At 31.2% G+C, this 13,264-nt stretch overlaps 1 protein-coding gene across 2 annotated transcripts in view; it reads right to left on the minus strand.

The window, feature by feature from the left end:
• Nucleotides 1-13,264, minus strand: part of LOC143198219 (uncharacterized) — a 376,811-nt gene that overhangs the window by 250,368 nt on the left and 113,179 nt on the right. For both annotated transcript variants that reach the window (XM_076407333.1, XM_076407332.1), the window contains exon 2: nucleotides 192-384. In XM_076407333.1, coding sequence (XP_076263448.1) covers nucleotides 192-384 — 193 coding nt within the window. The remainder of the gene's footprint in view (nucleotides 1-191; nucleotides 385-13,264) is intronic.

The following is a 13,264-nucleotide window of genomic DNA, read 5'->3' on the forward strand; positions in this document are numbered from 1 at the left end:
ATCAACTGGACACAGTTATAAAAGAGAACCAGAGAACTGTATTTGTTTCAATTTAGAAATTATAATTAGTATCATGCATTTGTTGGAAAAATGTCAGTATTTGTAATCCATTGCGTAACCGATGCTGATACATTTTGTTTACACATAACGTATGTGTATGTTGAAGTATATAAAATGAAACAACTACTTACCGAAATGACAAATTAGAGCGCAACGCATATTCGTCAGGCCTTGTTGACCAATTGAAAATCATCGGCGAATGCTCTATCGTGCCTTTCAAATCAGCAGGTCCGCAATCTTCCATTCGACTTAAATCGCCGGAAAATTCTCCGCTCATCGATGGCGATAATATGAATTTTGCAGATCTGACGATGCTTAGATGCACTGCAAAAAATATGAAAAAATATTACTTTTATATTCAGGACAATGTTATTTTCATAAGACTTTTATTTGAGCCAGAAAACTATTCAAAAATAAAACAAACATCACAATAACTATATTTTTATATATATAATTATTTTGTCCGTATGTATGTAATTGAGCCTAAAACCGCCTAAAAGGTTGAGCAAATTTTTTAAATATTTTTAATTTTAACTGGGGTATATTGGTCATTTGCAGTAACGCATTCATTTGGCCCGTGCATTCGGATATTTAGCCCTTTGATGTAGTACGTATTATGTTAAATATAGTGTATATTAATTTATTTGTTTATTGAATTATTGAATTCAAATGCCATATCTTCGAGAACGAATAGGAAATATTAGTTGTCGCATGCATAATATATAACTAGGCCGTAACTATTGTTTAAATAGAATTATAGAAGAATACTTGACAGATAATGTAAATCCAAGAGACCATAACGTTTTCGAACTAGTAGATTGACACAGCGAGAAGTACGTCGTGTTCGAATATGACACCGAAATAACTATTCTTCATGTGAAGATGTCGGTATCGGAAATTTAGAAAAAAAACATTAACATGCATTTAATTACAAAAATGAACCGGCCAGTCTTTGCTGCCATCAGAAAATGTTTCACTTCCGTTATTAAATATGCCAACCGAACTATTGAAAACAATACTGGCTAAAGCCATATTTCAGTCGAGATTTTTTTGCGTAAAATTCGAATATTCACTTCTTGCTTCCAAATGACGTCAGTTGGAGCAACCAAAATCGTTCGGAATGAAGATCGTTCAGAATCTCAATCATTATTGGCGATGAGGTAAAAATTGACATACCCTGTCTGTACAACCACATCAAACAGATGAAAGAGAAAGAGAAATTTTGGCAACGGATGATTTTACAAAATCACAACCCATTGGTCCAGTTGTTCAGCACTGTGTCCAACATATCATTAAACATTATTATCATTAAACTAGATAAGGTACTATATCGTGACTTGTTAGGAAAATAGAATGTTCCAACTATTAATAAAGTTGCAATTATTCTACCTGGCTACCCATTTGAACGACGAGATAAACAAATACAAGTAGAGATAAGATCATGCAGATGATTGAGGGTAATCATCATTCTTATGATGCTTTACAATGTACAAAGGTACAAAACATACATTATTTTATATTTATTTGTACAAGTAATTTCTTTGCAATCTTGCTTATTTTTATTGTTCAGGCACAGAAATTGAGAAGAAAGTTAGTAGGATGAACTTTGATCTGAGGACTATATACGTTTGGCTGATCCTATCATCAGTAACGTGGATGAGAGGATTGATATCGACAACATCGGTACTGCATATACCGCCATTAGACCAGATCTTTTCAATACATTTACGTGCCATCCAAACAGAAACAAATAAATGTTTAAATAATTGATAAACTGAATACACATCACTGGGTATGAAAAGTGACGTTTAGCCATACTGCATCAATTTGAACTAATTCTAATTAGAAGAGACTATGTTTGATGAGCATGTTAGGTGCGGCTGTATTTCCTATTAGTACGGCAACAATGAATCATTGTTACAAATGTTGTAACGCGTGGCCGTGCATTATGTTTGTGCATGTGCTTTTTGCAACAATACGTCGTTCAATTTGTTCTATTGGCATCGATACATATTCTCAGTATCAGTCTCATTCTTTTCAATAGATCGTAGTATAGTAACCTAGTTGATCCTACCATAAATATAACATTTTATGGCCATGAATATGAATATTCCGAATTGTTATAGTAGATCCACTCTTCATCGCCAATCATAAAACGTCACAGAAATAATTTTTTTTGTCTGACAATTATACCACAATGATGAAAAAATTCTAATTGAAAATTAATTTTTTCTTCTTTTGGAATTTCTCTCGCACGTTATCTGTGATAAATAATATGTGATAATATTGTCTCTAATTCTGTGATAATACTATCTGGGCATAGTTGACTCACCAACTTCTAAGCTTAATATTTCTTTAATTCTTTATGAGTAAAAGTTTCATTTTCATTCAACAAGTCTTAATCCTTTAGCTTGTTATTTATCACACTAGACGTTCACTTTTAAATTGGAGAAGTAAAAGCATATAAATTGGATTTAAAATAAGTTTATAAAATTTCTTGAATGCGCTCTAAAATCATATTTCTTTAAATTTGGCCGTTCCCTGAATATCATCATAATAATTAGTACTAAAGGAAGAACTGTTATTTTATTTAAAGAAATGTGAGAAACCATATCCTATTTACCAGGCAGGTTAGGTTGTTAATAAGCAAAACCATTCAAGGACCTATTACATTACTATATAAGGAGGATTAGCTATTATAAGATGATGAGTGGCTGGGTGTAGTGGCTTATTTTATTGAATGCGATGAATCTGAAAATGACTTCCTTTTGTCATAAGACGACAGTTTCAAGACAATTTGGATAACTATGTTTTACGTTATAATACATTCTGCTTACAAACCATTAACAATACATACATTTTCTACTAGTCGAGGTAGGAAACTAGTTGAGTTAGGAATGAAGAATATACTTTTGATCTGATTAGCTAATTTAAAACTTGATATGCTGTTAGCACTTCTTGACGATTTATTTATGGTCAGAGTTTTTATGATTGGCTAAATATTATTTCTTGAAATCCTTAGAAGCAATTCACCATTCTTATTGGGGATCTGTCATGGTTGTGATGAATTGTGGGCCAGTCATAAGGAAGCATCTCCTACTACGAAAACAACTTTCTACATTTTTGCTTCTGAGAATCCCAAGTTGATATCTTGCAGAATATTCTTTTCTCATTTTAACCAACACCAAGAGTAACACAAGAGAAGTAAGCGAATTTGACAAATCTAGGTTGCTGTCCCAGCCTTATGCACGAAATTTTAAAATCGCCGTACACCCGCCACCCATTATTTATTTTATGAGAAACCAATTTCCTGCTTTTGTAGGTTTCTTTGGCGAGTATGGAAAGACCTAGAGGAATTTAAGCATTAAGCCGCCGTTGTGAACCAGAATAGCTCAGAGGCTTCTTTATGATGTATCTATGAAACAGGCCAATGTGCTGTATCATCTTAGATCTGAAATGGATTCATCCAACCATATTAGTGCAATTCCTAATTTCCTGGAATTTTTTCCATATTCTTCTCATTTCCAGTTTACAAAAATACATAGAATGGATTGTATGTTACAGAGCTGTGTTATGATACGATAATGCATACGTTTTTAATTGCAAGCTGATTAGGACATTGAATGAGATATAATTTAGGGTCTTTAAATTATATTAAGTCGAAAGGATTTTTGTTTATCATTTGCTTATTTGCCAAAACGAATGCGACTGACTTTTTATAATAACCAATTGTTCTTACCTCTAATAGTGTATTAAATTTCAGCTTTTATAAAATGACATAAGTTTGGCGTTCACGTTATCTTGGACTATATTAGACTGTTGGAATATATCCAAGTTTCAGCTGGAAAGAAGTATCAGATTATACTGCCAAGGCATTTATTTGAGATAAAATTTTGCTTACTAGGAGCTTCTTATATTAGCTTTTGGTTGATGTGATACTATATCATTGCCAAATTTCTTCACATGCCTGAATGGCATATTAGCTTGTATTATAATTATGCGACTAATATTGTGAAAATGTCTGCTGAAAGTGATTGAGTAATCTTACATAATAATTTTGTAGTGCTTCAGCAAATACACCAGTTTTAAACGATAATGGTCTCCAGCTTATTGTTTGGCTCAGATTTAGTATTTAGAAATGACACATTAAAAATACTTTTTATTGTCAGATTTAAAATAAACCATATTTTAATTTCTCGTCTCATTTTATATAGTGAATAATTTCATAAAATTAAGGAATTTGAAGAGGTATTATTAATTTGTATATACTTCTATAATGCCTCTATATAAAAGATGAATGGATCATAACACAGAATGAATGGATTTGACACATTGTCAGATAGCGATAATTTTTATGAAATTTTGCAAATGAATATCTTTATTGCAAAAAAGTTATTGTATTATTTTGCTGAAAATAATATTTGTAATTATTATTTCCTGAAAATATTTGAATTCCATGTCTACAAATTGTGAAGAAAGAAAAGGCTGCAAATGTATATATTATTTATTGACGTTACTATAATTAAATTTAATTGATATTGTATTATATATCACATCTTATTTATTAATAAGGTAATATAAACCATTAGTTGCAGAATAGCTGCCATTTTTCCGTAATAAATCCGTAATGTCTGAATGGATTCCTACTGAATTTTGTCCCTTTTTTTACGGAAAAATGTTTTGGTTGCTTAATGATGTTGGACATGGCAATATACTCCTCACTCTCTGCTCTAAAACTCTCAATTATATACAATTATGGTGATGTCTTGTGATTACGCTCCCCGAGAGGATTTTTGATGACATTCTGATTCTTTTTAGATCTGTCTGAATATTCTGAATATTTTTAGCTGTGTAAAATATGGTAGTGTTCGACAACAATATGCTAATAATAGTAATAACCTCATGAATGAGGATGTCAAATATTTATTCGAAGTAATTTGGTATACGAGATGAATAAAAGGACTGGATGAATATCACGATGCTGCTGCCTAGGTAATAATAGAACCTCCCTCATGCTTGATTATTGCAACTAGCTAATCAGAGTCATATGATACTTTTGGGGGTTTTTAGTCATACATTGGGCCCTTTTTAGAAAACATTGTAAAATACTATATTCCACCAGTTCTTCGGCAGTTTAGTTTTGTCTTCCATTATAAAGGATTTAGAAATCTCAGCCATGAATATCATCTTTGCCGAGCTCCCGCCGTACTGTTTTCATTGGGGCAGTATTACTCAAGTGAGTGTTGGGTTCTGCTATCACTTTTTTGCTGGGAGAGTTTCATATGGCGTGGTTATAAATCTTTTTAATGTTTGTCAGAGTCTGTTGTTAACTTTAGTTTACGTCCACTATTCCTCTCCTGTTTTCGTCATCGACTCTCCAACCATAAGTCACAAACGATTTGCTCTCTTTCGAAGTATGAGAGATTACACATTTTGCCAACCGCTTATTTTTAATCGTTGCAAAAATAAGTGTATAACGAATGTGATACAAAGTGCTAATGTAAAGTTCTCGACTCTGAAGGAGTGTCAGTATATCTCTATGCACTCACTAAACAACAACACTTATTATTGTAAAATATATACACATTATGTGGAAAAACTTTTTAATAAAAATAATATAAATGAAAGAAAATTTAATTAAATTTAATATAAAAAATCATATACTTATTATGGCCGGTATATTTACTGCAGAGAAAATGAAAAGGAGAAAAATACGAAATATTTTATTATAAACGTATCAACAAGCGGCATCTTTATGGTCGCATTATCACGGACTATTAGGGAAAATCTGTAGTTTCACATAACTGAAATAACTCGAAATAATAATGCCGACAAAATTTATGAGCGGTGTTTATTTTCTTAGCATCTTAAATAAAATAAACGCAAAGAAAAACAAGTAATAACTTTTTACGTCTACATACCAAAAAATTTAATAAAACAAAATTTATCAAATTTTAATGAGTCAGAAACAATCAATAATAAACAGTTTTAAAATATATCTTATGCAAAATCTTATATTTTCGGCAACCCTTCAAATGTCAGATATTTTCATCGTTTATATTTGACTTTATTTCCATATTGAGGTTTATGAGCCTTTTTGTAAAAACTTTTAACTGGTTTAAAGAAAGTTGAAATTCCGTTCGAAGCTTTTTCGTGGCTGGAAGATTTTAAATGGAAAAACTGTTTATATTACTGGAAATGACGTCGTCATTTACACTACCTGGAAATGCTTTATTAAAAATATTGATTTTATTTATAATTCACTCTATGGATTGTGAAGCACTAACATTATATATAATATAATAAATATAACATAATATGTAACATATTATCATTATATACAAGAAAATAATATAGTTCGCTGTTCCACAGTGATCAAATATAGTAAGACTTTCAAATAAAACGTAAATGGGTTAATTATATCAAAAAGATCCTCATTTAGGTGACGGCGGTTGCGGGATGATGACGAACTTTGATGATGGAAAATTATGAAGCTATTATGTAAATCTTATTATCAACGTTATTATTATGATGAAAAGCCAACAGTATTCGCCTATAGTTCTCACTAGGGATACCGGCCATGGCGACAAATATAGATATATCTATATAATAGCAAATAAATAAATCGAACGAGCATATGAAAACTATGGTAAAAAAAATATCGGCCAAAAGTATCGATATTTTTCGTCATCCCTAGTTACGACCTCTTGGGAGGAAAATTCTTCGTACATACGATGGATAATAGTCCATAGTGAATAATAATTTGTTTTTCCTAGCCAACAGCAATACGAATTTTACGTACCTACTGCTTTTTCAACCAAAAGTTATTAGAAATATCAAGACAGTAGCAATTGGAATAATGTTTTGAAAATATAGCTAGTGGATTATTATTATTTTGTATAATATTTTCTTAAAGATTATTAGTTTTCAATTCATATTCAGATCAAATTTCATTGATAGCTTCTTTCTGAAACAGCTTTCTTTGAAGCGAGTAGAAACACAAAGTACAAACTTAGATTCATTTATAGTTATAGTTATTAATAGTTAGTGGATTGATGATCGCCCTCTAATCGAAATTCGACCATAATTTATTAAGTTAATTATAAATAGTTTAAAAATGATATGTTACTTAAACTAGTTTTCACAGTATTTTCAATATATAAGGTCAAAAATATATTTGAGTTATAACGTTAATTAAAATAATAAATGTCTTTATATTATAACATAGAAGTATTAAACTAACTATCTCAAGAACTGAAACTCACTAACACATTTAATCGAATCTACTTTCCATTAAGTTTCAGTAAACAAGAAAATATTGATAAGTTTAAAGCTTAAATTATTACCCCATTGAATATTATAACAAATATTCATGAGATTATTTTTAGAAATGTAACAATTTCAGAGCATCAAATATAAGTATACATGTTTGTATATTAAAACAGAGAATATACGAATAAATAATTTTAAAATTGATATTGAACTTTGGCATGTACATTAAGATAATACCGAACATAATAAGGCAATTTATTTTTACAATTTAGAACTGTATATTAAAAAAATATATTTACAAACATTGTCATCAAATTAACTATTACATATCCCATTACATTAATCGCTAAACACGTTAATATTTTTCAAAGATTTAGTTTTTTTATTTTCAGTATTAATAGTTTGAACAAATAAGTGTATACGCGCTTTAACAGTCGATTAGTACGATTAGTACTATTTTCCTACCTACCATCAATATATGTTATTAATTTTTTTTATTACTCTTCGTGAGTCCACAATCTGCCCTATTGGCAATAAGTATTTCTTCTGTTTATATTATATATACATGGCATGTAGAAAATCACTTCATTAAGCAATCTTGTGTATAAAATATTATCTTAATTAATTAGTCTTATTCTAATGCTTATTCTAAACTCTACATATGTCTAGTAATCAGATCAGGTGGTGTTAAACGTTTTAGTCTACGCACTTTACTATCACGTCGCATATTTAGCTGATTAGCGAGTACATTGGGATGCACTGACACTCTTTCGAAGTACTTCACACAAACACGTTGGATTACACTCGTTATAGGTTCTAGAGGAATATCGCGTTGTATCACTTTATTTGAAATATAGTACGGAGCATCAACAGTGGCACGCAACACCTTATTTTGGAACCGTTGAATGATGGATATATTAGATTTTCTAGCGGTACCCCATAGTTGAATTCCATATGTCCAAATGGGCTTGAGTATAGACTCATACAGCAATACCTTGTTATCTAATGATAACTTGGATTTGCGCCCAATGAGCCAATACATTTGATATAATTTTAGTCCTAGTTGTTTCCGTTTAGAGAGTATGTGCTTCTTCCAGGTTAGGCGTCGATCTAGATGCATACCAAGATATTTAACATGCTCTGCTTGGGGGAGTTGACGATGATTGATATTTACTGGTGGACATGTTCTTCTACGCAGGGTAAACGTTATATGCGTGGATTTTGATTCATTGGCTTTAATGCGCCATGTCTTCAACCATAATTGTATTTGATCCAGGTGGGTTTGTAGGTTTATTGATGCTGTGACTGGATCTTCATGGGATGCTAAGATTGCAGTATCGTCTGCATATGTTGCCACAGTAGTTATTTTTGTGGTGGGCAGATCAGCCGTATACAGAAGATACAGTACTGGACCCAGTACACTACCTTGCGGAACTCCTGAATATATGGGATTTAATTCGGTATGTTCATCTCCTTGATTTACAATAAAATGTCTGTCAGTGAGATACGATTTTAGTAGCTGATAGTCCGGATGAGGGAGAAGTTTCTTTAGTTTAACCTGCAAGCCCGTATGCCATACTTTGTCAAAAGCCTGAGATATGTCTAGGAAAGCAGCCGAGCAATATCTTTTGGCATTTAGGTCAGCGTTTATTTGGTTTACAAGTCTATGCACTTGCTCTATAGTCCCATGCTTATTGCGAAAGCCAAACTGATGTTCTGGAATAATTTTTCTTTTTTCTATTATATAGTTTAGTTTTTTTATGTATAATTTCTCGAAAACTTTCGAGATTATTGGTAATAAACTTATAGGTCGGTAGGAGGTCACATCTTCTGGTATTTTTCCTGGTTTAAGTATCATTAATATTTTAGCTACTTTCCAGATACTAGGGAAGTAATTAATTCGTAGCATAGCATTAAATATATATGTTAATAGTTTTATAGCCTTTTCTGATAGTTCTTTTAAAATTTTGCCAGTAATTAAGTCATAACCAGGAGCTTTTTTAATATTAATCTCTCTCATTATTGTATGTTTAACTTTTTTGACCGTTAATTTCTCGTGCGGTAAATCCATTTGAAATGGCGAATCTAGAAAGCTAGTAATTTTATTTTCGTCATCTTTATGTAGCTGAGACTGGAAAGGTTTAAATACATTTTTTAAGTGTTTTGAGAAAATGTCGGCTTTCTCTTTATTGCTTCTCGCCCAATTATTTTCGCTTGTTTTAATAGGTGGGTTATGCTGCTGGGATTTCCTAAGCTTTTTTGTTGCTTTCCACAACGAATAGTCTGTAGCCTCCGTTGATGTCAAGTTTTCTAGGTATTCTTGAATGCCTTGGTTTTGTTCAATTTGGATTAGATCTCTCAGCTCTTTTATGGCCCTATTAAATTTTCTTTTATTCTCTTCAGTCCTTTGCTGTTGCCAATTTCGTCGTAACTTTCTTTTTTCTGCTATCTTTTTCTGTATTGTACATGATATATGTGTATTTTTTCTTAGAAATGTTTCACTGTTGGGAGTAGCAGAATATGCTGCCTCCTGTATATTTTTTGTAAGATTTATTGCTCCTTTTTCTATATCCATTTCAGTTTGTAACGGTAAGTTTAGAGAGATATTTTGGTCTAAGTTTTCTCTAAATGAGGGCCAGTTAGTTCTATTATTGCACAGAGAAGGGGGTTTATCTTTGATGGTAATTTTTGAAGAAATTGTTACTATTATTGGTGAATGATCAGAAGACAGGTCGAAACATGATTCTGCCTGACACTTTTTTGGATCAATATTTTTTGTAATACAGAAATCTATTGTATCTGGTTTTTTATTTCTGTCTGAAGGCCAATATGTTGGTTCACCAGTAGAGATATGTTGTAAGTTATCTTTCCTTATGGCTTTGAGCAGTTCTCTACCTTTTGCGGTTATTATTCTTGAACCCCACATTAAATGTTTTGCATTATAATCTCCTCCTGCTATAAATCTATTACCTAGCGTATTGAAGAATTCTTGAAATTGTTCTGCCTTGTTGTTATGTTTGGGTGGGCAATAAATCGCAGAAATTGTTAATGGTCCATGGGCTTCCTCTATGGTTATACTGGTGGCTTGCAGGTAGTCTTTGCGGAATTTTTCTTTTTCGAAATGCTTTATATCATCTCGAATTATTATGGCTGTACCTCCATGTGCTTTATCATCAGGGTGATTTGTATGATAAAGCTTATATTTAGGAACTTTCAGATAATTCTTGTCCGTAAAGTGTGTTTCGGAAACCATCATAACGTCAATATTTTGTTCATTTATGAACATTTTTAGTTCCCTGGCTTGTTGTTGGAGCCCATTGGCATTCCAGACGGCGAATGTTATTCATGAGAAACTTTTTCAAACTATACATTATCAATTTTTTATAAACTTCTCAAGCATTTTCCATTGACAATTCTTTATTTAAAGGCGAAGTCAGTTATCTATATTATATGTAGGCGCCAAACTATAAACCCAGAAAATTCTGAAATTCACATCCATTCTCATCCTGAAATAATGAGTCTTCTTAAGAGGTGTCAAAATAATTGATATGTTATTATTTAAAACGTTGTAAACAAGATATTTTTCGTATCAAATTACCATTGTAATAATAGGAAAATAAATTCATGAAATTTAATAAACAATTAAGTTATTTGTACTTTGGTTGTTAATAGGTGTAACAAATCTGAGATGTAGAATATAGAAAACATAAAATATCTCTTCTAAGAGCTAAGGTCCCTTATTTAAAATTTTTAAATTTGGCAGTTGTAAATATACGAAAATAGATTCTTTTTAGTTCGAAACATTTCCTTACAGAGCAGAGCTTCCTGTTATAAGAAGTTACTTAAGATCCAAATCAATTTTATAAAATTACATTTTGTATAAGTATAAAATCAATAAAGTTGAAAAATCAAAACGTTATATACCATATTACAGACACATGAATAATTTTACAAACCTCTAAAATAAAAGTTCTTCTAAGAACCACATGTAAAAGAAAACGGCATTCTGGAACTGAAACAAAAAATCTCATATACCGCAAAGTAAGCACAAAGCAGTAAATAACCGCAGGGATGAACGAAAAAATACACCTGCTTGTTGTGACAGCTAATATTCAGAAAACCACTGTCCCGGTTCTTTTTCAAACTTGGTAGTAGGGTAAAGGACCTCTTTGTTCCTTTATTATGTATTAAAATCGGGTTAAGAAGTGGTATCGGGATTTTTGGTTATAGTAGACTTTCTTTGTTATTAAGTTTTAGTTTTAAAAATATGATAAATATGATATATTGATCTGCAAAGTCGGTACGATAACACAGACATTTTTTGGAACGAAAATGAAAAAATTTAAATTACTTTTATTCTTCAGCATAATATCACTCAGTTCTAATATAGTCATTACAACGGAGTTAATGATCATAAAAAGTTTACAACAATAAGTTAAATTTCTTGTTTTATTCAATCTGGAGATAAAATATGAATAAAATTTTTATTGCATTCCAAGAAACTGACCAACCAGCCATCTTTATTTTACTATCAATGAATTTAAGATAGCTTAACTTAGATATAATATATGTCATCTTTAGTTGTATTGCTCTTGGATAGTGCTATCATATAAATTATATGCATCTCTAATGAAAAGACCAAATTATACGAAAACTGATGCCCAGTAATGAGCTGCAATAACTGTCAATGATCACTATGAGATATCAGTATGAATACAGATCGATACCAATTTTTTCCCATCAGTCAAGATGATCAGCTAGTACTATAGATGAGAATTTGAAACTTGAGAAAATTGGAGGTTGATACCTTATACCTACCAACGTGGTAGGGTTGTCAAATTATGGGGAGGTTAGTAGACGGACATTAAATTAGTAATTTCACGAGGACAGAATGCGTTCAAACATATAAGCTTTATTTTTATAATGAAAAGAGGACATATAATAGATCAAAGTGACCTTCTGTATGTGAACAAATCAGTTGAATTGTCAATCAAAATGAGATCAGTGTCATTTAAACTTAATCGTTAAAATTTGAACTGGACAATAGAACAACTATTGAAGAAGAAAACAATATCATCTGTAGAAAAATTAGTCAAGAGAGGAGCCTTGGGGCATTTCTAAGCAGATTTATCTTATGCTAGAAAGTTCGTCGTCGGCTTTTATTGGAAAGATCCTATCTTTCAGGAAATATTTAAGTAGATATAATGCAGATATCTGTTCACAAATATAGCCCTATTTAATATTTTGGATCCCTAATAAATATAAATTATATATTTACGAAAAAGAAACAAAAGGATGGAACATTTTTAATTTAGATGTCCTAAAAATTAAGATCTTTAACAAAATAATACTTTTCATTTATCTTTGTGGTATTTAATAATATTTTATTTGTTTTCAGTCAGCTTTGTAATCATAGTGGAGAAAGAAATAATAAGATCTCTGAGGATTCCGTTTTAAATTACGATGAAGGGAGACAGAATGTGGTAAACAGTACTAATGTTACAAACGGAGATTATTCGCCAAATTGATATGAGAAGACTTTGCGAACGCTTGTACTCAGCTATATTGACAAAGACAATTATTTAAACAATTAAATAATTGTAATATAAAAATAAGCTTGGAAACACATGAAATCCGGAATTAAGCAATCATTTCAAAGATCAAATCAATGATCAAGACAACAAAATCGACTATTTTCGCATACTTTTATAATTAGTTAAAAGAGAGTAAAGAAATAGTCCTATTATATGCACGTCTAGTCCAGTCAAAATACAAGTGAACCCATGTCTTTACGACGTCTAGTTTATTGCCGATTGCAGCGCATGACGTTTTCGAACATCTTAACAAATCAGCCTGGTTGTAAAATATCTGCAAAATTGTTTAAAATATTAGTAATATTAATTTCTTGTTTTCAAAGGTAGAAGAGATAGTG

The sequence above is a fragment of the Rhynchophorus ferrugineus genome, unplaced genomic scaffold (genome assembly GCF_030347505.1).
Source record: "Rhynchophorus ferrugineus isolate W39M unplaced genomic scaffold, kcgeb_rfMv2 rfM6, whole genome shotgun sequence".
Lineage (NCBI taxonomy): Eukaryota > Metazoa > Arthropoda > Insecta > Coleoptera > Curculionidae > Rhynchophorus > Rhynchophorus ferrugineus.